Source organism: Misgurnus anguillicaudatus, chromosome 25 (assembly GCF_027580225.2).
Source record: "Misgurnus anguillicaudatus chromosome 25, ASM2758022v2, whole genome shotgun sequence".
Lineage (NCBI taxonomy): Eukaryota > Metazoa > Chordata > Actinopteri > Cypriniformes > Cobitidae > Misgurnus > Misgurnus anguillicaudatus.
Window position 1 is genome coordinate 20,686,581 of NC_073361.2, and position 24,598 is coordinate 20,711,178.

The window sequence follows — 24,598 nt, forward strand, 5'->3', positions numbered from 1 at the left end:
GTGCTTGACACATGATTTACCCTTACGTAAATTAACCATGGTTTTATTGTGGTAAAAGTGTATTAACCATGTTTTTTTTTTGGTGTATTTATTACTATTAGCAAAACCATGGTTTTACTACAATAACCATGGTTTAACTATGGTTTTACTACAGTAACCATGTTTTTTTGTTTTAACTCTAGTAAAAAGTACAGAACGTAACGTTAGAAATGTAGTCTTTAGTTGGGATAAAAATATTTAATGAATATATTATAATTAATTCTTTATAACGCATTTTAATCAAGTTTTTGCGTTTCTGGACACTACGGTGTGTTTAAATCCCACTTCATACACGACTCACTGTGAAGGGCAGCTAAAGCCCGCCCTCACGGCCTTCTACTGGATTTTTTGACCAGAGGCTCTCCGTCAATCATTCTCACACTCATCTCCGATAGGCTGCGTGTGACAAACGGTGGCGCGTGAATTCTTTTTCTAATATCTTGATTGGCGCAAACACCCCAATATGCCCCGCCCCCAAGCGGATTGTTTGGAATGGTCAGATGGACCGATGGAGACACGGGATAACAATCCGGACCGCTGGAAGCTTGGACATGTGAGCGAATGTAATTTTTGAAAAAACACACTTTTGGTAAGCACCAAACATTTGCTTCTCTTTTCTAATTTAATTATTTTATTACAGTGCACTTGTTGTTAATACTGTTTATCGACCTTTGCGTAATTAGTGGAACGTGCGGTGATGAGTTTGTACGTTATTCCGTTAACTAATACATTTTTTAAATAACGGTAACAACCGTTGCATAACGGCACGTGTCCTCCTATATTTAATAACAAGATTATATTGAAGTTTTAATATTACAAGTTTCTATTAAAAATCAGTTCAGCGTAAAGAATGACTGAAAGTGCTGTTTTAGTAATAATATCATGAATGAATACCATAACTTTTCCATAACAATTAAATGAACAAAACCGAAAACTTAATTCATTCAACCCGAAAGTCATTCTTCTTTTTATATATATATATATATATATAGACAATAATAAATACAAACATTAAGCACGATTTTAATGGTTGTGACATGCCCAGTCCATCACGTCTGCCGTCATCAGTATTGAAATATTAATGTGCTCTTACGTGCATTGATGCGCTGTACTTCAGATAGAAATAGCTAATGCATCGCCTGTCCTTAATGGAGTTTGTGCGTTTAAATACTGCATTTAGGGAGTGGATGCGTGTCTCCCTCGTTAGTTTAGACAGGATGTGGCCTCCTGTGGTCACGGGATGGGTTTGATGGACATCAAAGCCTGTCAGCAGCAGTGATGACGACGAGGTTGTAAACAGCTGTGATGCACATCATTTTGCATCCCAGTCTCTACTTTTTTTTTGGTTATGCGTCTTTGCCTTTGGGTGATCATGAGAGGCACAGACTTTTGGAGAGAGAAGGCCGCCTAATGCAGAGAGAGGCAGGAGTGCTTCTTTTATTTGATGAAGAGAGTGGGGTGGGGTTGGCAGGGGCAAAGGGGTTGGGGGAGGGAATTGAGCATGCATGGGAGAGCTCCGCTGTTGCCGTGTGAGCGGAGAGCTATTGTCCCGGGAACCTTTCAGAGAGGCTTCCCTGAGGTCCCATGGCACTCTCCCTCCCCCATCGCCCCCCCTCGTCCTTTGCTCCATTTCACTCACACACATATACACAAACAAACTCTCTTTCCCTTTCCTCTCTCACTTTCTTGGCAAACATTGTGGATCACTTCAATGCATGCTTTCCTCTTAACTGAAAGATCCCAAAATTGTCCTGTCTAACATTCTCAACGCCACCCAAGCCCACATTCCCGTGTCTTTGTCTTTTCGGTGCGTCTCTCGGCCCCCTCGCCACGGTCCTAATTCAATGCACTATGTAATTAGTGTGGGTTGTGTCTATCACTGCAGGAATACAATGGCGTGGAGAAATGGTTTACTTAATGAACACATTACAACTTTCATGTATCTCAGTAGACTAGAACAACAGCAATGTTTATATGTGTCAGGCCTAATAGCATATTTTTAATGCAGTCACTTTCAAAGGTGAACTGAACAGGTTTTGCAAGCGATTTGTGAAAATACAATAGACTTATGCAGGGTTCCCACTGGTCCTTGAAATCCTTGAAAGTTTGTGAATCTGGGGAAAAACATTCAAGTTACGTATGTAATTGTTGTTCCCTGAGAAGGGAACGAGACGCTGCGTCTCCCTTGCCATACTTCCTGCGTCCCTGTAACGCCGTCTTTAGCAATATTTCAGATAGCGATATACTTCCTGGCTCCCGTGTCACCCTGTCTTTGTTGTTAAGCCTTATCATTGGTTGAATTGGATACACATTCAGACGCACTTACCCCTGGAGGGTCCCCAAAGTGTCACTGCAGAGACGCAGCGCGAGTTCCCTCGAAAGGGAACTGTAACAATGTATCTTAAAAGGTAACACGATGTAACCTTGCTCTCACTTGAAATGTGTCCTCATATTTAGTCCTTGAATTTCAGGGTATTGGACCTGGAAAGTCCTTGAAAGCTCCTTGAATTTGAAGTTAACTAAGGTGTGGGAACCCTGCTTATGGTTTGGTGGCTGTTCATAACAAGTTACTATGGTAAGGGTTAACAAAATACTGTAATTATGTATTTATGAAAATTGTTTGGGAACATTTTCTGAACATGTATCATTTTTCCTAGAAGAAAGAGATTTTAAACACTTGTCATTCACATGATTTTACAAATCGGTTATGATAATATGTAGTTGATAAATGTAATAATAATTTAAGTTGTTAATAATGACGTCACTTAAAAAAAACTTTACAATTTCCTCGGCCTGCTTACAGATAATTGTAAAAAGTTGTATTCCAATTTATTGTTATATCAAGCGGGACGAGGATGAAAACAAGTGGTTACATGTAAGTTTATCAAGTGCTGTGATTGTGTAGAAGTGTTGAATTTTCCTCACACCCCAACTGCATCATTGTTCTGACTGTTCGGGACGATAGGAAGTCAGAAATGTGACATAAAGAGGAACAGGAAGTTGTGGGTTGGGTGTGGAGCTGGAAAACAGGAAGCAGGGAAACGGGCAGATAAGATGACCTCTGAGATGCTGTCCCACCATCTCTTTGTTCTTGTCCATAATCTTTGACTTTCACCCCCCCTTAGCCAATCACACAGCAGATGGCGTCTCAGCTGGCCAATCACTGTGGGGTTACTGTTTCACAGATGGGAACATTGTATCATGGCGTCCAGTTGAACCAGTGGACATAGCTTAGTTAGGCTACTTAGGACGGAGAAACCTTTGTGTTTACTTAATGCATAAAGGTGACATGACATTTTATGGGGTTTTATGTAAATAATCAAAATAAAGTAGTAATTAGAAATTATATATTATGAATCTAATATCAAAATGGTATTTGTTTAAATGTGTAAATATTTTGACTGCAGATAATTATGGGAACCTTAATGGTGCCCATCAATCGATCAATGTGTGTGTTTCCTTTAAAAAATGTCCGATTTGTATATTTTGTTTCCTTTTCAGCTTGACAACCAGGGTGATGAGCAGGATTAGTTGGACTGTATCTTCTTTTCCTAATGCTTTGTAATCCTGACATGGTTGCGTGTTGCTCCTCTTTGGTGCAATAGCTTACTTAGGTCAAAATAGGGCCCTCTCGCTGGATGTGTGTATGCATACAAACGTGTTAGTTTGTCTTAAATTTGGATAATAATAATAATAATAAACTTTATTTTTTATAGCGCCTTTTAAAGTGCACATCTCAAAGCGCTGTACAAAAACAATTAAAACAACAGAAATACAACACATAATAAAGATTAAGATTAAAGAGACATTATACAATGTAAAACAAAGATAAAAGCAATCAATCAATTAAAAGCTAACATAAAAAAATGAGTTTTAAGCTGAGATTTAAAAAAACCAAAAGAATTTGCTTGCCTAATCTCAATCGGCAGAGAATTCTCAACCCGGAAGTGGATGAATTGATGTTTACTGAATTTTACCAGTTTGGCTTCAAGGTCAGACGTTAGTCTGGTTTTCGACGGGTTAAGAGGCTTTGCAAAAGATTGACAAACTAATTTCTCCTTTCTTGATCTACAGTTGTCCCACTTTCACCAGAACATTCGCTTTCTCATAGCATGTGGGTGTCGTTGTTATATAATACAAGCAGATTTTATCCACATACAGTGTTCAAATACAGTTGAAACTGAGTAAATATGATAGCTAGACCTTTGTTTTTGTGATTTAGCTCTAATACGTGCATGTATTTTCTCTTGCAGGCAGAGTGGGGTGTAGCTGTATAAGGGAAAGTCATGCCGCTGGTAAAGAGGAATATTGAACCCCGGCACCTGTGCCGCGGGGTACTGCCCGAGGGTATTGGCAGTGAGCTAGAGTGTGTTATGAACAACACACTGTCTGCAATCATACGCCAACTCAGCAGTCTCAGTAAGTCTCCGTCACACATAAGGCTAATTAGGGACTTAAAGAGCACCGATTGTCCGATTCACGTTTTTAAATTTGCTTTGGTGTGTAAGTGTGTATTGCTAGTACATGTTAACGATATGCAAAAGGTACATAACCCAAAGTAAACGATGACGCAAGTTATCGTCTCCGATGTAAATCTCTTTTTTTTTGGACTACAACAAACACACGGATTGTAGGCAGCAGTTTACTTCTTGGGATTGGTGATGTAGACAAAACCGACATTATCATAATTCCCCCCGCTTTGTCTATCAGCATGTAAATTAACTCCTGTTAGCATTGCATTGTGAGGAATCTTTCAAACATGGTAAGGAGCGTCACATTTCCAGCTGACTTCAGAGGTATTCAGGCCAATCACAATGTACAGATTAGCTGGCCAATCAGGGACAAATATCGACATTTCGAAACATATATCAAGCGCCATTGTTTTGACTCAAGATGTACACCAGTATTGTTTTTTGTAAGGTATGTTTGTAAAAACTAATTATATTAAACTAATATAACATAGGCCTAGTCCTGGCTTAACCTAAACCCTGTCCACCCCTAAATCTCTATCAAATCTCCTTAGCTATCAGGGTTCCCACGGGTCCTTGAAATCTTTTGAAAGTTTATGAATCTGGGGGGGGGGGTTCAAGGCCCTGCAAAGTTTTTGAAAATATACATAGATAGATACAGGTCATTAAAAGTGCTTGAATCTATTTTATGCAAAAAAAACATATTCCATGTGTAGTGTAGGATAATATCATAAAAATTCTAGAGTTTTTAAGCACACATGCTAAACTGTTCACTTTAAATGCTTATATCTTCTGTATGCAAATGTTGATTCATACCAAAATGCTTTTATGCACAGTTGTGTTTGACACATGAAAACGTCTTGGTTACGTATGTAACTGTTGTTCCCTGAGAAGGGAACGAGATGCTGCGTCTCTGTAACGCCACCTTTGGCAATATTTCAAATAGCGATATACTTTCTGGCTCCCGTCAACGTACGTGTCACCCTGTCTTTGTCATTAAGCCTCACCATTTGTTAAATTTGATCTACACATTCAGACGCACTTACCCCTGGAAGCGTCCCCAAAGTGTCACCGCAGTGACGCAGCGCGAGTTCCCTCGAAAGGGAACTGTAACAATGTATCTTAAAAGGTAACGCGATGTAACCTTGCTCTCACTTGAAATGTGTCCCCACATTTAGTCCTTGAATTTGAGGGTTTGGACCTGGAAAGTCCTTGAAAGGTCCTTGAATTTGAAGTTAACTAAGGTGTGGGAACCCTGAGCTATGAAAGAGCAACATCTCAGCAATTTTCCTTGAATATTATTATTTAAAACATGTAAATACATTTGCTTTTTATTCAGAAACATTTGGTTTGGTTTTCTGTTTATTGTGAAACTAATTTGGTCAGATTTTTTCTTAAATCTTATGGTGTTAGATGTCTCTTTATAATTAAAGACAGTGTTACATAAGACCATCTTAAACACACAAGAATCAGAAGTCTCTCCATCCATTCAATGATCTTTCTTACTTGTTTTAGTCCAGCTGTTCCATAACTACCCAACCAACCACTGAAATCCCCTGAAGTGTCTTTTCTGTGTTTAGTGGATGCCTGTGGAAGGAGAGGACTTTCAGCAGCAGCTGTGTCGATTAAAAATAAATAACATCCCATTGCACTTGAAGGCTGAGCTGTAGACTCTGTGTGCATGGACGAAAATAGTGTGTGCATGTGTGTTTACATGGTTTAACGTGTTTGTGAACGTACTGTGCGTGACCTGTAATATATATGTGTGTGTAGGGTCAGAGGGCAGGAATTTGAAAGGAACAGAGACGCTTCCTTCCTGTAAATACTTTCCTGTCTGCTTTTGTTTAAAACTGCAGGTATTAATAGCCGTAGTTGGAGGTTTAAACTTTGGTTGCTCCCCTATTTTTTACTACTGACAACTTTACAATGTAAGCACTGTATGCATATACTGTATACAGTAAGACACAGGGGCAAGTTGTCACACTTTTTACTCCAGTTAACATGTCTCAGGTTTATTTTTGTATAGGCACATACCTTAAAACACTACAACAAACCTAATTCCAACCACCCTCAATGTCTCTCATTCAATATACAGTATTTATTATGTAGTTCTTTCTATCTTATTCAACAAATTAAAACTTTTCCTTCTTCTCTCATGTCAAAGGTAAACACGCTGAAGACATTTTTGGAGAGCTCTTCAACGAGGCAAACATGTTCTATTTGCGGGCGAACTCCCTGCAGGATCGAATTGACCGACTTGCCGTCAAGGTGACTCAGTTGGACTCCACGATTGAGGAGGGTGAGTGTGCTTCTGGGAAACAAAAAGGCTCAGGGTCATCTGTCAATATGCGGTGACCGTCGGCGCCTCACTTTGTCCTAAAAGATTTTGCTGAGGTTACATGGCTCCAGTGTGAAATCAATACTGCTGCATTCGTCCAAACCGAAAATCAACAAAAAATAAATAATGCAAAATTTCACATACCCCACCAGTTCTTTTTTTACGTTTTTCTATTACCCACATCAAAGTGTGTACTCTCATCTCTTTTTACAATTAAAAGATCAATACTTGAGTTTACTTTACACACTCTGGAGGGCAGGTGTAATCAATCTCTCTCTCTTTCCTCCTGTGCAGTGTCTCTTCAGGACATAAACATGAGAAAAGCTTTTAAAAGCTCTACTGTGCAAGACCAACAGGTGGTGTCCAAGAGCAGTGTCCCGATCCCTGTGGTGGAGATGTACAATTTGAGTGACAAACCTCCACCTCTCAATAATCTCACACCTTACAGGTATGTGTGAAAGTATGAGAGTGTCTTTTATTCCCACAATCCTCAGCTTCTTATACATAATGATCATAGTGTAACATGTGTTTAAAAAAGCGGTACTTTGTTACAGTTCATTTAATTATTACGTTTTTCTTGTCATTTATTTTGGACATGTTTTAAAGTCGACATCAATTTATATATAATATGTTTTTTTTTTCTAAATCTGTCTAGTTTAGTATGGGTTTATTTTTATAAAAGATGGCATAATGTGTGTTTTTAGCACTTCAGTTCCAGGGTGCACATTCTGCCGCTTAAAGGACAAGTTCGGTATTTTACACTTAAAGCCCTGTTTTCAGATTGTTTATGATGAAATAGAACGGTTTTGACTGAAATTTGCACATATGATGCTGGCCCGAGAATTTTAATGGCTGTATAGGTGCACAGGAACAATCCTTCCTAAAATGCATTAAACTTTCATTTACAAAGACGTGAAACTCACCGAGTGGTCAGGGGTGTTCACTGATATGCTCACACAAAAATCGCTACAAAAGACGCATTCCAACAGGTTTTATCGTAGTTTTGTCCAACTCCATTGACTTGTATTAGATGTGCTGTGAGGTACGGTATTGCTCCGCACCGGGAACTTTGTTTGTATTCTTGCAATTGTCAAAGGCGGATTAGCACCACCAACTAACTGGGCTGGAGTGTCTATTATTCAAGCTCTCAACGGAAGAATATACGGGTGTGAGGCGTTTGGAAAAATAGGTCCACAAGTTTACAACGAATGCTAAAACAGCTGTTGGAAAGCATCTTTTGCAGCGATTTTTGTGTGAGCATATCAGTGAACACCCCTGACCGCTCGGTGAGTTTCACGTCTTTGTAAACGAAAGTTTAATGCATTTTAGGAAGTATTGTTCCTGTGCACCTATGCAGCCATTGTGGAGGTGGGAGGTGAAACAACAAACACCCGAAAATTCTCGGGGCAGCCGCATATGTCGAAATTTCAGTCAAAACCGTTCTATTTCATCATAAACAATCTGAAAACAGGGCTTTAAGTGTAAAATACCCAACTTGTCCTTTAACAAAGGGTCTGAAGTATGATTGAGGAAAATAGAATAGTCATAAATCCTTTAAACTGGCAGATTTAGTTCATGGGCATGTTGGCTTTCAAATGAGACAATGTAGGGCATTCATAAATTACAATGCAGACTATGTGGAAGGAGTGTTCCTAAATAAAGTCACTTTGCTGTGACTCATATTTCTCTGTTCAGCCAAATGCAGTTAACTAAATTCTTTGTGATTTTGCATGAATAATTAATGGCCAATTAATAGCACTTTTGGAAAAGCAGACTGTCAGAGGAGACACATCAACATGCTTTTAAACTTTTTTTTTCCACTAAAGAGATCTATAAAAGCACTATAGCAATTGCTACTTTGGATATGAACTGTTACATAAATGTTTTTATTTGAAATAGTTTAATTATTAATTATTAAGATTAATTATTTGAAATAGATTCGGATAAAAAGTCAATCACTGAAATTACTCCTGTGTCCCAATTTGGCTATATTTTATATGCCCTAAATTAATGCACTGTTTTAGTTATGGGAAAGTATATTAATTTTAGTGCATATCAAAAAAGTATGCAAGTACTGGGATATACTAACACATTGTTAGTTACCCATTGTTGGCTAGAGGAAAATACATCTCTTCCTTGCATTTCCACTTTTTTGTCCTTTGTTTATGTAATGATTACTATATAGTTAATTTTTTGGGGGTAGGGGACTTTTTGTGCCTTTATTTACACAGGATAGTGGAAAGTAGACAGGAAAGTGTGGGGTGGAGATAGGGGAGCACCAGAGCGGGATCGGGAAAAGGACCTCTGAGTTACAGTGAGCACACTTGTGCTATCTTGTCAATGCAGTTACTGCAGGGCTATCGGTGCCGACAAACTTTAGTTTGTTAATTCAGTTAAGCAGCACTTATTTAATTTATGAACACAGAGTAGGATCTCTCAACTGCTCTCTCTTGCAAAGAATTGTGGGTAATAGTAGCTGTTAGTGTTCATGGTTATAACCATTCGGTTACTTAAAGAATACTTATTTTAACATACTATGATTTGGGGAAAAATACTATTTGTGATGGAAAGTATGTGAATTGGAAAGTAGGATGTTTGTTACAAATCTGACCTTCTTGTACCTATAGAGACGATGACAAAGAAGGCCTTAAGTTTTACACTGACCCCTCCTACTTCTTTGACCTGTGGAAGGAGAAGATGCTACAAGACACAGAGGACAAGAGGAAAGAGAAGAGACGGCAAAAGGTCGAACATCCATGCTAGAATTACTCACATTCATCAGCTTCTATGCAGTTACATTTCTGGCTTGTTCTGAATTTAGATTTCGGGTGTATGAAAAAATGTAATGGTACAGTTTGCTTTCGATTGATTTTGTGGTTTGGTAATTCACAACAGGAGCAGAGGCGATGTGTGGATGGCACACTACAAAGGGAGGTGAAGAAGGTGCGAAAGGCACGAAATCGAAGGCAGGAGTGGAACATGATGGCCTTCGATAAAGAACTGAGACCTGACCTACGACACACTGTGCATAGAGGAGGGTCTACTGAAGGCACGATGTCTCCAGAGCACAGGTTATACAGTTGTGCTAGGCACATATGTGACTTCCTCTGTGCAATTCAGGCTAAAGTCTCATAATCGAATTTGTTTAATTTCACATTGATTAAAAATATCAAGGTTTCTTAGGTATTTTCATGTTCATTTGAATGTTCTTAAGATTATGTAGGATGATTTTATGTAGAAAACAGTAAATCGCACAAAAATACTTTTTCAATCGTAATGCTGCGTTCACACCAGCCGCGGTAGAGGCGTCAAGCGCGAATGATTTTAATGTTAAGTCAATGTGAAGACACGTTGACGCGCGTCTGGAGGTCTCGCAGCGCGAATGAGGCATTCACCGTGGCGCGGTAGACGCGATTCCGCCTCATTCCTGCGTCTAGTTCACGTGAATGGCGCGAATTGAGCGTAGCCGCAGGAAACGCGCAAGTTGAAAAATGTGAACTCCCTCAGAAAAACGTGCCGCATTAACCAATCAGGAGCTTGCTCTAGTAGTGATGTGATTACAGGAAGCAAGCAGAGTCGCAGAAGCCCCTCCCATGAGGCGAATTTCCGCGTGAATGTCTTGATGACTAGAATTTCACACCCCACTTTCACACGTGAATGAAGCGAGTAAACTCAAAATGTTCAAGCGGCAAACTAGATGCGGTACACGCTAATTTGACGCCTCAAACACGGCTGGTGTGAACCCAGCTTAATGCAGGGTTCACACCAGACGCCATAGAGGCAGCAAGCGCAAGTGATTTACATGTTAAGTCAATGCAATGACGTGATTAGGCATCCTGTGGCGCGGTACATGCGGTAGGCTCGGCGCAAATGCCACGTTCCGCTCAAATTGAGCGTTGCAACGGGAAACGCACGAGTTGAAAAATCTGAACTTCGGCGGATTTCCACGCCGCGTTAACCAATCAGGACCTTGCTGTAGTAGTGACGTGATTACAGGAAGCGAGCGGAGTCTCAGTGGAGTCGCAGAACCCCCTCCCATGACGCGAATTTCCAAGTGAATATCTCGAATTACTAGAATTTCACGCGCGGCTTTCACGCACGAATGAAGAGAGTAAACTCAAATTTTCAAGCGTCAAACTACGCGCGAATAGCGCGTTTTTGCCGCCTCTGCCGCAGCTGGTGTGAATGCACCATAATAATGCACTTTTTCTTCTCTGCTAAAGGTCCCATGGCCAAGACCATACAGATCATGGCTATCTCACCATGGCCAACCATGCTGGCCATGCACACACTTACTCTGGACCTACACCCAGTATGGCAGCTCTGTCCGCCCTTACTCAAATGAACATGGACCAGGATTACAGGGCTGGGTCTATGGGATACCGTTCTGGCACACTGGGTCGTCCACACCAGGCCCCACCTCCTCCTCCATCAACAAACACAATGAATGGCTCCATGACCCTGCCACCTGTCGACTACAGTTTGTTGTTGTTATTTAGTTTAATCTATATAGATGAGTAGGAATGGTTATATTTGGATATGTATTCTACCATAACAGTATTTCTGACGTATGGAGTATGTGTACTACACAACGGTGGTTTAAAGTATCGCAATTGACAGGTTGGGGACCACTCCCGTATGCATACATGAATATCTGAATTATCTGATGCATGTAAGATTGTGGTTTACATTGTGTTTCACAGTACAGTGAGCTTGACTTGATTTGAAATTGAGACCATTTTTATACAACATTGGGCAAGGAATCTGTACATTGTATATACTGTAGGTTTAAACAAATGCTGCCACCTTATGGTCATCATATAAGTGTGAAATGATTTTAAATAGCCTGTTTTACGAGGTTATGCTTTATGAGCTGACTAGGCAGGATTGGTTTTCATTCCTACCCTTCTTTTTCGCCTTGCTTTACAGTTTGGATTACATGAATTCTGGGCCCCCACCTCCACCCACAGCTAATATCCCATCAGCACAAACAGCGTTTGGTATGCCACCCATGGGACTAGTCCCGCCTCCAGGACCAATGGGAGCATCCACTGGCTATGCCCCACCTGTTCCACCTATGTCTGGACCAATGGCTGCCCCTTCTCCACCTGTAGCCCCGCCCCCTCCTCCCAGTACAACCCAATCCATCACTCCCAAACGGCCCTCTGTGCCTAATGAAGCCCAGCCCATAAACGATGCTCGAAGTGACCTGCTGTCTGCTATACGAATGGGTATGAGCTAAATGTTTAGTGTGTATGTAAAATTATTTTACATGATGTAAACATTCAAATAGGTGACTTCAGCCACAGTGTTTCAGACACACACTGGCAAGCATCTTGCTTATGTGTATTAGATTTGTATAAATGAGCCTCTAAGTTATTGATCATGCATGTTTTTGGTGTGCAGGTATACAGTTGAAAAAGGTTCAGGAACAGCAGGAGCAGCAGGCAAAAAGAGAACCGGTGGGCAATGATGTGGCCACCATCTTGTCTCGCCGCATAGCCGTGGAATACAGCGATTCTGAGGACGAATCTGAGCTAGAGGACAATGACTGGTCTGACTAACACTATACATGATGATGCAAAAAACATAGGCACAAAGGTTTACACTAAATCACATGACAATGCATTGCATTTCTCACGTACATAATGGCCCCGTCTGCATTATAATATAAATATGGATAACAACTAAACAATATAGTCAAATAACTTCTTTTCCCCATACTATGTGTAATGTTTTTTTTTTTTTGTAATAAATAAACACTTATTAATACATTTTATGGACATACAGTATACAACTAAAGATGATTAAGCATGATGAAGACAGCAAACACTGGATCTGGATTGGATCTTTTTAACAGTCAGCTCTGTAAAGTTTTGAAACCTGCATGAAAGTTTAATACTAAATGTATGTTAAGATTTGAGGTCAGTTATTATGACGCAAGATGTTTTATTAAACTACCTGATGTTAGGTAACAGTGGATTGTGTTCACTCACTAGTGTCTCATGTCTGGGTGTGTGATAAAAACACGACCGACAGCTGGCACCGTCTCATGATGGCAAAATCTGACGAATCATGTTGAATCACATCCCTTTCTGATCCAACCCCCGAGTGCCTTCGTCATGGAAACAGGACATTTTTGATTCTGAGACTCGGTCTCTATGGAAACAGTACAGCTGAGACTCGGCTCGCCATGGCAACAGTGGATTCGAGGCACTCGGCCAGTTGATGTGCAAGTGTGAATAAACCCAGGCAAGGATATTTTTAATGCACAGCACATTCTTTTAATACAAAATTAACAAGATCTCTCAATTCATTAAACTAAACAAAGCAAAAAAAGTATACAACTAACACCTTGGAAAAATATACAACACGTTAACACAATGTTTTACAATGTCTCAGTTGATTAGTGCATGTTGATTAAAATGTTTAATATTGTTTTGCAGATAAGTCATTTGTTGTGCCTTTTCTCATCAAAAAATAAAGTGCATTTCACAGTTAAAACTACGCATACGTGTACACAAGATGCTTAAATCGATGCACTGCCCCTCAGATTGTTCAAGATACCATTTTAATTCCAGCCTCTTCACAAAATGTAGAATGGAACAATTCTGGATATTTCACTGCTAAGTGTTAAAAGTTTCCTTTATATCCCCCCCCAAAAAAAATAATAATAATTTGCGACCCACATGATTTCCCCCACTCTGCTTTTCAAATTCACTAAAATAGGAGTCACTCCTATTCAAGCCTTTGACACTCTCTGGTTTGACATCAAATTCATTATTTACTTAATGTGAAGCTCTTACATTGGATTACAGTTCTCGAAGGTTCAGTCCATGTAGAAAATCCCCAGCTGATGTCAAACAGGCCAAAGCTCGACAACATCATTTTACAAAGCTCTTTTCAAAAACAGTAGGAGAGACAAACCCCAAATCCACCACAGTAATAATCTCCTGGTCATTTCAGAATAAACGGCTGTGCATCAAGCATTAACTCTCGCTCTGCTGTAGACAAGCATGCCCAGGCGATAGGAGACGGTGTGCAGAGGTCATTTCCAAGGACTGAAATGTGTCCCACGGTTAACTGTTGCAGGTTAACATGCCTTATTTACAAGATCAAGACGATCACAGAATGCCATAGCAACGGAACGATAAAAACGTCTTCATCGATACATTCAGAAGACGAGGCTGTACAGCGCATCAGAATATAAAAGAAAATCTCAGTAATTCAGAAAGAATCAGGACTGAGGGGGAAAAATAGAGACTTTAAGTGAATATAGCAAAATAAATTATTCCTCAAAGGTTAAAGAGTTTTCTTTTGTTGCTCAGATCTGGCACAAAGAAGCCTAACGTGGCATCAACATCAGGTCCATACTAACCATCATTAAAGGGATAGTATACACCTAAAAATGAAAATTAAATCATTAACTTACACTTACAGTATAATCAACTTGGTTTTACAAGTCACTTCAACCTTGATTATAGCTGAAGCAATTCAACTTTATTTTATAAGTTACAGGAACTCATCACTAATCAAGATAAAAAAATCTAAATTGAAATGACTTGTAAATCCAAGTTGATAATACTTAAAGGGACACTCCACTTTTTTTTGAAAAATGCTCATTTTTCAGCTCCCCTAGAGTTAAACATCTGATTTTTACCGTTTTGGAATCCACTCAGCTGATCTCCGGGTCCGGCGCCAGCACCCCCAGCATAGCTCAGCACAATACACAGAATCCGATTAGACCATTAGCATTGCGCCAAAAAATAGAAACTCTAAAAAAGAGTTTCGATATTTTTCCTATTCAAAACTTGACTCATCTGCAGCCACATCCTGCCCTAAGACCGACGGAAAATCAAAAGTTGCTATTTTCTTGGAACTATACTCTCATTCTGGCGTAATAATCAAGGACTTTGCTGCCGTAACATGGCTGCAGCAGACGTAGTGATGTTATGCACTGCGCGAAAATAGTCGCCTGCTAAGGGGACTATTTTCGCCTGTTGCGTAACATCATTGCACCTCCCGCAGCCATGCCACGGCAGCAAAGTCCCTGACCACCACGCCAGAATGAGAGCACAGTTCACAGCCATATCTGCCCAGAAAAATCGCAACTTTTAATTTTCTGTCGGCCTTAGTACAGGATGCAACCACAGAAGAGTCAAGCTCCAAACAGGAAAAATATCCAAACTCTTCAAAAAAAATTTGGCGCGATGCTAATGGTCTAATCAGATTCAATGGATTATGCCAAGCCATGCCAAAAGTGCCAGCGCCAGACCCAGAGATCAGCTGAATGGACTCCAAAACTGTAAGAATGAAATGGAGTGTCCCTTTAAAAATGTTTTACAGTGTAGGTTGTTCCAAACCTGCATGATTTACTTTCTTTCATTTATGTAAATGAGAATCATAAATGTTTCACTCCATCAAAAGAAATTCATGCAGGTTTTAAACAACATAGTGACATATTTTTAATTTCCGGTGAACTATTCCTTTAAACCCCATTATAAGTCGCACACCCGCTCGCAGATCCCTGTGTGCTGTGTTTAGTATTATCATCCAGAGGTTACTCAGGCAAAAGGTCACATGGGTGTGTCCGACCCGCAGGCACGATGTAAAGAGGGCACCTCTCTTTAAATCATAGGAAGACTGGTAGCCACTCTAGTACATGCAGGTCCACAGGGAATATACATTATTAACCCCAACTACTTTGTCCCCAGAGCGACACAAACATGCTTGCATTCACACGAACACACATACACACGACCATGCAATTGTATGCACCGACGCAGTCACACTTTTGTCATATACGCACAATATGAGCACATTCTTCACACGACGTTATAAACATCTACGATTAACAAAAGCTAATGCATAACGTGGTGTAGGTCACATTGAGTGTACAGAAATATTTCATCCATATATCATAAATGACCACAGGGTACAGTCACCTTCTGGATGGAGACACGAGGCAGTGAGATTATAGACATGTTTTACAGGGATTTGGACATCTGTCCATTTTTTTGTCCCGTTTAATTCAATCATTGCGAAAGGAACAGTTGTGGCAATTATTTTCATATTTCGTGGTGGTCGTATTTTGTAGATGTTTTTTAGCTAGCTGAGGTGTTTGTTTGGCTTGGGCAAGGCGGAGGTATTGCTATAATTTGCTGCCAGTGTATTGCTATAATTTGATGAAACACTCAGTCTATAGTTATTGCTTGCTGATGGATTCTGCCACAGCGCTGAAATGGATATTGGCTGGCTGGTTGGCATTCGGAGGGCAGAAGTTAAAAAGCCGGGGTGAACGTTAAGCTCTTAATAGTAGGGTGACTGCAGCTTCAACTGTGAATTAAGTATGTGAAATGTGACTTTCATAATAACATTCTATAGACATTTGCCAGGTCTCACTGTATATTTTGCTTATTAAAGTTTTGTGAAAATAAATGAGATTTGTGGGCAGTTTTCACAAAAACATGTTTGAATCATATTTTACCCCAACATTTCTACATTAAGTGGAAGTAGACTTTACGACCAGATTTGCGCTTTGACATTATTTTCACAATTAAATTTCTTCTTTCCTTCCCTCCCATAAATTTTTATTAACGCAATGCCTCCTTATGTTTTATTTTTAGGTATGTAATTTAGGTTTGAATTAGGCCTGCACGATATTGCAATGTTTTGGTTTTCGTTGTAAATTGCGATACGAGCAATGCTGAATGACATGAAAAGCTCTGTTTGAGAATATTTTGTGATTTCTCTGTGTTGTTTGAAACCGTTCCCATATAGTGTAACAGGGGCGTAGCCACGAGGGGGCCTGGGTGGGCCTTGGCCCCCTCATTTACATGTCCGGCCTGTAGTGTAACACTGGCAAAGGTATCTGAAATAGTTTTGCTTTTGTTCTGCGATGTAACTATTGCAGAGGTGCACATTGCAATGTCGATGCTGAAACTATTTATTGTGCAGCCCTAGTTTGTATTTCTCCTTCTCATAAACGATTCTCATTAGACTCTTATAACTCTAATACAATACTAAAAATACCACGCACCCATTAACTTAAATTAAAGGGAGTACAACAAATTCTACCATGATGCTATTACATTATTTCAGGTTACACTCATGAGACTTAAGAGCTAATAAAATTTGACATCGCTTACGAAAATAAAGCTTGGCTTTTTGTAGTAACCATGTTTTTTGGCGTACAACCATTGACAAACATTTTTGCGTTTAAAAGACGTATAATAGCCATCCAAACACAGCCCAGACGTCTAGGCTTAAACAAGGCAAAATTTGGGCTATCAGTGAAGATTCTAACCATAACCCAATAAATAAATAAATGAAACCAAACAGCTTGTAATCACATGAAAGAATATCATACATCTCGCAAGTTATTTTGGCAAAAATGAAATATAACCAAATTCAAGGTTATTTTGGCTACAAAGTGGGTTACTCATACCCGGACTATATTTGGTCTATAGTTAACCTAAACAGTGAAATGGCAACTATTGCTTATTGGGAAGGATTTTACTACAGTAACCATGGTTTAAAGGATTAGTCTATTTTCTTAAAAAAAAATCCAGATAATTTACTCACCACCATGTCACCCAAAATGCCGATGTCCCTCCCCGTTCAGTCGAGAAGAAACCACGTTTCTTGAGGAAAACACTCCAGGATTTTTCCCACTCCAATGGACCCCAATGGACCCCAACACTCAACATCTGTAATGCAATTTAAAATTGAAGTTTCAATGGAGTTTCAAAGAACTCAAAACAATCCCAAACGAGGCATAAGGGTCTTATCTAGCGAAACGATTGTCATTTTTGACTGGAAAAATAAAAAATATGCACTTTTAAACTACAACTTCTCGTCTATCTCCGGTCCTGTGACGTGCCAGCGTAACCGCACGTAATACGTCATCACACCGAAAGGTCACGGATGACATATACGAAACTAAGCCCCAGTGTTTACAAGTGTGGAGAAAGAGGACCGTTCCGACACTGTTGTATGTGGAATGATACTAATTCATGTCTTTGTGTCAGTTTATTGTTTAAAATGGTCAGCAAATGTGTGTTTCATATATGTAACACGTGACCTTTCCACGGCATTACGCAATTACGTGTTGCGCTGGCGCATCACAGGACCGGAGATAGACGAGAAGTTGTGGTTTAAAAGTGCATATTTTCTATTTTTCTTGTCAAAAATGCAATCGTTTCGCTAGAAAGGACCCTTATGTCTTATTTGAGGTCGTTTAGAATCATTTGAAACTGCAATTTTAAACTGCATTAAAACTGTTAAGTGTTGGGGTCCATTAAAGTCCATTAAAATTAGAAAAATCCTGGAATGTTTTCCTCAAAAAAACATCATTTCTTCTCGACTGAACAAAGAAAGACATCAACACCCCGGATGACATGGGGGCGAGCAAACCATCCGGGTTCTTTCAAGAAAATGGACTAATCCTTTAAATGTACACTCAGAAAAATGGCGCAAATGGTATTACTGGGGCGATAACCTTTTAAAAAGTACACCTATCTATCTAAAGGGTCCATATTAGTACCTCAAAGGTGAATTTCTGTACCTGATTGTACATATTAAGACCTTTTTAAAAGGTACAGTGCCAGTGACAGCTTTTGTACATTTTCTCTTAACAATGTAGTAACCATGTTTTTTGTAACTTATAATCCAAACAATTGTATTGGTCCTAAACTATGCTTACATTTTTATCCAAACTGCCACTGCATATTTTTTCTTTCATTTTGGGCAAAAATGGGACACAAACATGTTTTCGATGGGGTTCATGGACTAAAATTTGTCAGATGCTGTGGCCAAATCATCCTTCTTTACAAACCCAACACATGCATTTCTAAGCCAAATGCTATTAATTACCATTGTGTAATAACTATCCTCTATCCAATAGTCATTATTATCAAATAGATGTAATAAAAAGACCAGGGCTCTATTCAGAGCATTGTGGGCACAATGTAAATTAAAAGCAAATCAATAGAAAATACATTCGCTTCCATCCACCACGTCACCGCATATAAACAAGTTCCTTATTATCAGCCACTTAATGCACGTTTGTACTCAACAGTCCTTTGAAATAAGCCGCCTTTCAAAAAGGGGGTGCTTGTATTAACATAAAAAAAACACTTTCTACCGCACTCCAGTCATTTTCATCTCGCATTTACTGTATGGAAGAGGATGCGGATGAGAAAAAACACTGCCAGTTAAACTTTCGTAACAAACTCAAAGGCATCGATGGGTGCGATTAATTCTGGAGTGTTTCTCATTCTGAGATTGTAGTTAGCTCTTCATGGTTTTCGGAAATTTTACATTCGGGCACGCTCGGGTTGAGATTTAAAGTGAGGTGACAAACAGAAGAGAGAGGGCGCCGCTCTCCCTTTTTCTCTCTCCAGGTTGGTTTCTTCTGAGGCCGCGTGGCCCGGATCACAGAGCGCCTGGTCTATTTTTAGCACTCCGCGGTTACTTAACGTGCAGTGCACGTTCTTGAATGCAGCAGCAGCAGGACGAGATGAATGAGCTTCGGGATCCAGTCAGGAGGACGGTCTCGTGCCGCCCCTCATCCTCCTCCCTCACTGCGTGTGCGACAGGGCTACCACTGTGGCCAAGCTTATACAACCACAAGAAATGCAAAGGCATATATTTATATATATATATATATATATATATATATATATATATATATATATATATATATATAAACACACACACATATATACAGCTGCTGGCCACACAACATCCATTCGCACCCCCTTTTTTCCACAGGGTGTGGCAGCTGGTTGAATCAGGATCCGGCTAATGATTGCGTGGCAGTGGTTGTCACTTAACAAATTGGGGAAGACAGTAACGGGTAACGCAAACGCCCCTCTCACCAAGGGTTTGGAATCTGTGATCTCTGTCACTGGAGACGGAACGTGGCTAGGACTGTGCTATTCCCGAGGTGTCCTGCTTTCGAAATCTGTGCCCAGAGGAGTCTCCTGTATCAGACATCACTTGGTGTCCGTGCCCGATGGGCCACACTGGCAGGGATGCAACCGCAGCACACCAGCCACAGTGCTTTTTGGATCTCTTGATTTCGGAAGGCGTAAATTACGGGGTTGATGACGGAGTTATAGGTGGCGGGTACAAGAGTGGCATAGGTGTACAGAGGCGGATAAGTGTAATCAGCTATGAGAGCGTACACGGTAAATGGCATCCAGCAGGCAGCAAATGTGCCCAGAATGATCGCCAGGGTAGAGACGCCCTTCCGCGTCGTGACGTAATGGGGACTCGCAGCCAAAAAGTGGTGCTGGAGGGCGATTTGGTGTGCATGTCGCATGACAATTTTGCAGATCTGCACGTAAAGCTGAAGCATTAGGCCGAACAGCAAAAGGAACGATACGGACAAAACGGCGACGTTGTTTTTTGTTAGCGGCCACACCACACTGCAGTTGGCTTCCTGCCCCAGGCAGTTTACACCGGTAACAGGCAGCAAGCCCAGGCACAATGAAACCCCCCACAGAAGCACAAGCATGGTGTATGTGAAGGCAGCGGTACGTTCGGAGTTGTAGGTAAGGGCGTAATACAGGGACAGGTAGCGGTCGATGGTGATCGCCAGCAAACTGAAGACGGATGCAGAGAAGGAGGCCACCACCAGACCAACAGTCAGGAGCTGTGCCGAGTCGGAGCGCAGCAGGTAAGCAAATGTGAAGTGCAGGACTAAACCCAGGCCAGCCAGAAGGTCTGCAAGAGCCAGGCTGCCGATCAACAAAAACATGGGTGCGCGCAAAGCCGGGTTTTGCCAGATGACCAGAACCACCAGGGCATTCTCGCAGGCTATCAAGGTACCAGAAGAACACAGCACGATGTCCCACGGGTTCATGAGGAGTTCGGCAGGTGGCCTCGCTGGCAGGACGACGGCAGGTGGGTATGTTCCCATAGTGAAGTTCTCTGGGCTTCCCGCACCACTACTGCCCCAGGTGGGTTCTTGGGTCAGCCAGCTGTTGGAAACTGCCACCTCCTCGCTCATTCTGCCTCTCTTCTGAAATTACATATACACAGAAAAACACAATGAGATATGTGGTAGTAGTACAAGACGAAACATTTAGAAGAAATGGTCAAAATATATACCTCAGCTGTCAATGGAGCTGTACCCTTTAAAAAGATAGATTTGCACCTAAACAGGCCATATTAGTACATCAGAGGTACATATTGGTACCAAATGAATACATATCTGTACCTTATGGTACATATTAGGAGTAGGACCTTTTTAGAGGGTACTTCCCAGTGACAGCTGGGGTACATATTTTAACCATTTACCCAAGTTTACTATAAAGGTGCTGCAGAATGTAAACTGTATTTACCTAGCCATAGATGAATAATAAGAGTTTTGTACATGGTAATGTCATATCATAAGCATCAAACTCGATTGTAATGTAAACCTTGTGCATGCAAAATATATATGGAAAACAAGCCAATCTCACCATAACATTGACTGTGACGTTACAGTCGAGATGTACGCCTCAACATTAAATTACACAATAAATTAATTACAATGTTGTTACAATGTTTAAAGCAACACTATGTAGTTTTTTACATTTAAATAATGTCTCTAAAATTATTTCAGTGATAGAACAACTTTTAACTGGACAAATTGTACTGTTGCTGCAACCTGAGCAGCCTCCTAGCTGCTACAAGCACACTCTGAAAGTGGCGGTGGAGGGTAGGAAACACAGCCCCGCCCCTCCCCCTGCTTGCAAAAGAGTGTCTGATACCAGGCACTGTTGCGCTTTTCAACCACATGGGGAAGCTGTAAGTCATTTTTACATGGAAACTACATAGTGTTGCTTTAAAAACAAAGTTATATGCTAGTTAATGCTATGCTAGCGTTTAGTTTGAAGTTCTACTATTGACGTTACAGTTACGTTTTGCAAGTCCATACTGAGAAAAACACAAACTTACCACTCAGAAACATCCATTTCCAATCTCAGAATAATTGATTATTCCTTAAAATCTGTCCCTTTGTCTGATACAGGCCCAAACATATAAGGTCTGTTTGGAAAAACACAGAACTACTGAAATAAGCTGCTCTGAGAAACAGCCAATCAGAGCAGAGCTCTACATTATTATTCATGACCCTTTCAAATAAGGTGATAATGGATCATTTAAAAGGGTTTTAAATGGACATGTAAAACTGTATCTGAATTATTTTTGCACTTAATGTCGGTTTCAAAGAACAATTAAAGTCGTAGTGATATTATGCAGTCCCCTGCTATTGAAAGTAACGAAGGGGACTATTTTCGGGCAGTGCGTAATATCACTACGCTTGCTGCAGCAATGTTACAGCAGCAAAGTCCTTGATTATTACGCCAGTTTGAGAGTAAAGTTCCTAGCATATCTGCCTAGAAAATTCCAACTTTTAATTTTCCGTAGGTCTTAGTACACGATGTAACTACTTTTTGGTTATGTTTTGTGCAATGCTAATGGTCTAATCAGATTCAATGGATTGTGCTAAGCTATGCTAAAGTGCTAGCGCCAGACCCGGAGATCAGCTGAATGGATTCCAAAATGGTAAGATTTAAATTTTTAACTCTAGAGGAGCTGGAAAATAAGCATATTTTCAATAAAAGTGGAATGTCCCTTTAAAGATGTCTTTATGGAACCATAAAGCCAAGAATGGTTATATGGCAATAAATAAATTGTATCGCACTGTGCAACACATAAATGTTTAAAGTGTTGTAGTAAAAAAAAGACTAGACACAAAGAAAAAAAATTGTTATTATAAGAAACTTTGACTTGGGCATAGGCCTGGTTACCGGTTTTAAGGTATCCTGACCGAGCTTTTAAAAAGTAAAGGTTTCAAAATCACAAAATTTTTTTGTTATACTATATGAGCTGTGTTTTTACATTTAATATATTTCACAAACATATTTTTTTGAAAGAATGTAAAAGCTTTATTTTTACCTGGCGTGTTGTATGTTGATTAAAATAAAAGCAATACCGCAATGCCATAAAACTGGAATTTTTACTTAAAGGGTTGGTTCACCCAAAAATTTTAATTCTGTCGTCATTTTCTCACTCTCGCAACATGATCTCACAAAGTTCTGTGGGATAGTCACGAAATTTTTTGCTAATTTTTCCGTAGCATTCTCACGGATCTCCGCATTTTTCCGTGGCCCTGCTACGGACTATCTTTTTCCGTGGCATTCTCACGCATTGGTTACTCAACTGCTTTGACCTATTTTCAAACCATTTTCGCTTCGGTTTAGGGTTAGATTTGGTGTTTGCGTTAGTATTTTACTTTAACTATTGGTTTATACAGTTTTTTCTGATTTATTCTTTTATATTTTCTAAACTTTAAACAATTGTCACCTGGCGTTGCGTTAGAGTTGGGTTTGGGTAAGGATGTCATTTCATGAAAATCTAACCCTAAACCAAAGCGACAATGGTAAGAAAATAGGAACAGTTGAGTAACCAATCCGTGAGAATGCCACGGGCCTTTATGTTCATATGTATATAGGTTTGTAAAAACATGAGAGTAAGTAAATGATGACAGAATTATTATAAATTTTTTTTTGGGTGAACTATCCCTTTAAGGTTATCATACCGCCAAAATCTCATACCGGCTCATGCCTACTTTAACTGTAAGGTTCTTTGAGGAATCAAAAAAAATTTTTTTCCTCTATGGTACCCTTTTAAGCACCTTTATATTAACGAGTGTAATAATACATTATAACAAAATGACTAGAAATACAGAAAATAATATACCATTAACAGAATGATAGCTTAGCTAAACCATTGTTTCCTGGGTACAAGAAATCATGCATACTACTCCTAAGGCTTTTGTTCAGATCTAAGAATTAAATAAAGAAAATTAGAGATGAATCTCGCCTCACACTTCTTTTTAATGCTTAGTGGTTATACATATTACTAAGATGCAATTATAATGAAAAGTCCAATAAGAGCTGATATTAAATTGCACTGATTATAAAGAGATCTGCGCCTGCATCAGCAACCTTTCATTTATAGGCTAACTCCAAGCATCATGCATGTGCACTGCAACCATCTGGATGATAATGCTGAACGAAAAAAAAAATCCCTATAGCTTAATAATAATGCTTTAAATTTAACCATTCTGTATAATTGGCAGTTAAATAATAAACGATACAATATTACCACAATTATTTCCACATATGCTTCAAGTCCATTCACATCCCATCTGGAGTCTTACCTTGTCTCTTGGATGAGAGACGCCTTTTCTAGATGTTTTTACGAGCTTGTTGTCTTTCCATTGTATTAAATGGCAGCGCTGATCGCAGGTGCGGCGCCGCACGGATGAATGCGCGATGCGGATGCGATGATGCCCGGGCGGATAATCGCTGCTTTTTGCGGCGCGTTACCTCCAGCAGCATTAGCGGCTCTTTACCGTCTGCACGAGCATTGGCACCGACTGCGGCTGTGCGGTGGGCTGGAAGGTAGGGAGGGGTGACTCGGTTTGAGTCTTACACCGGCGGCCCGGATCACAAGCTCCCGTCAATTATTGTCCGTTGAAAATAAAGGACACCTATCTCTCTAGGTTTTCGTTTACCATGTTGGTGAAATAGCTTTATGAATATAACAGTATGATTAGCCATTTTACAGTATCGCTAGATATTTTGTGAAATAATTCAAGAACAATGTAAAATTGTACAAAAATTACGCTTTAAGAATTGACTTAAATATGTATTATTAAAAAAATATATTTAGATATCTTAGGAATCTGTGT

At 39.9% G+C, this 24,598-nt stretch overlaps 2 protein-coding genes across 3 annotated transcripts; one reads left to right on the forward strand and one right to left on the reverse strand.

The window, feature by feature from the left end:
- Positions 1–471: 471 nt before the first annotated feature.
- On the forward strand, positions 472–13,493 carry wasf3b (WASP family member 3b). The gene is made up of 9 exons (XM_073863743.1): positions 472–628; positions 4,293–4,458; positions 6,673–6,807; positions 7,141–7,294; positions 9,474–9,591; positions 9,742–9,917; positions 11,070–11,322; positions 11,771–12,077; positions 12,253–13,493. The coding sequence occupies exons 2-9, from the start codon at positions 4,326–4,328 to the stop codon at positions 12,408–12,410; spliced, it is 1,434 nt and encodes a 477-aa protein (XP_073719844.1). The 5' UTR covers positions 472–628; positions 4,293–4,325; the 3' UTR covers positions 12,411–13,493.
- A 4,776-nt stretch (positions 13,494–18,269) lies between these two features.
- On the reverse strand, positions 18,270–24,326 carry gpr12 (G protein-coupled receptor 12). Of its 2 annotated transcripts, XM_055182191.2 has the most exons (3): positions 24,065–24,326; positions 21,796–21,885; positions 18,270–20,875 (listed from the first exon to the last, which is right to left on the reverse strand). In XM_055182191.2, exon 3 carries the CDS (start codon positions 20,861–20,863, stop codon positions 19,838–19,840), a length of 1,026 nt encoding a protein of 341 aa, XP_055038166.1. In that variant the 5' UTR covers positions 20,864–20,875; positions 21,796–21,885; positions 24,065–24,326; the 3' UTR covers positions 18,270–19,837. The 2 variants fall into 2 exon arrangements, with proteins under 2 accessions (XP_055038166.1, XP_055038165.1); XM_055182190.2 differs by lacking the exon at positions 21,796–21,885 and having other exon boundaries at positions 24,065–24,323.
- Positions 24,327–24,598: the final 272 nt, after the last annotated feature.

Excerpts from the sequence above, each read along its gene's own strand:
- gpr12 (XM_055182191.2), bottom strand. The coding sequence starts at position 20,863 with ATGAGCGAGGAGGTGGCAGTTTCCAACAGCTGGCTGACCCAAGAACCC.
- wasf3b (XM_073863743.1), top strand. The coding sequence starts at position 4,326 with ATGCCGCTGGTAAAGAGGAATATTGAACCCCGGCACCTGTGCCGCGGG. Across the intron at positions 9,592-9,741 it reads AAGAGAAGAGACGGCAAAAG|GAGCAGAGGCGATGTGTGGA; the intron begins GTCGAACATCCA and ends AATTCACAACAG. Across the intron at positions 9,918-11,069 it reads ACGATGTCTCCAGAGCACAG|GTCCCATGGCCAAGACCATA; the intron begins GTTATACAGTTG and ends TCTCTGCTAAAG.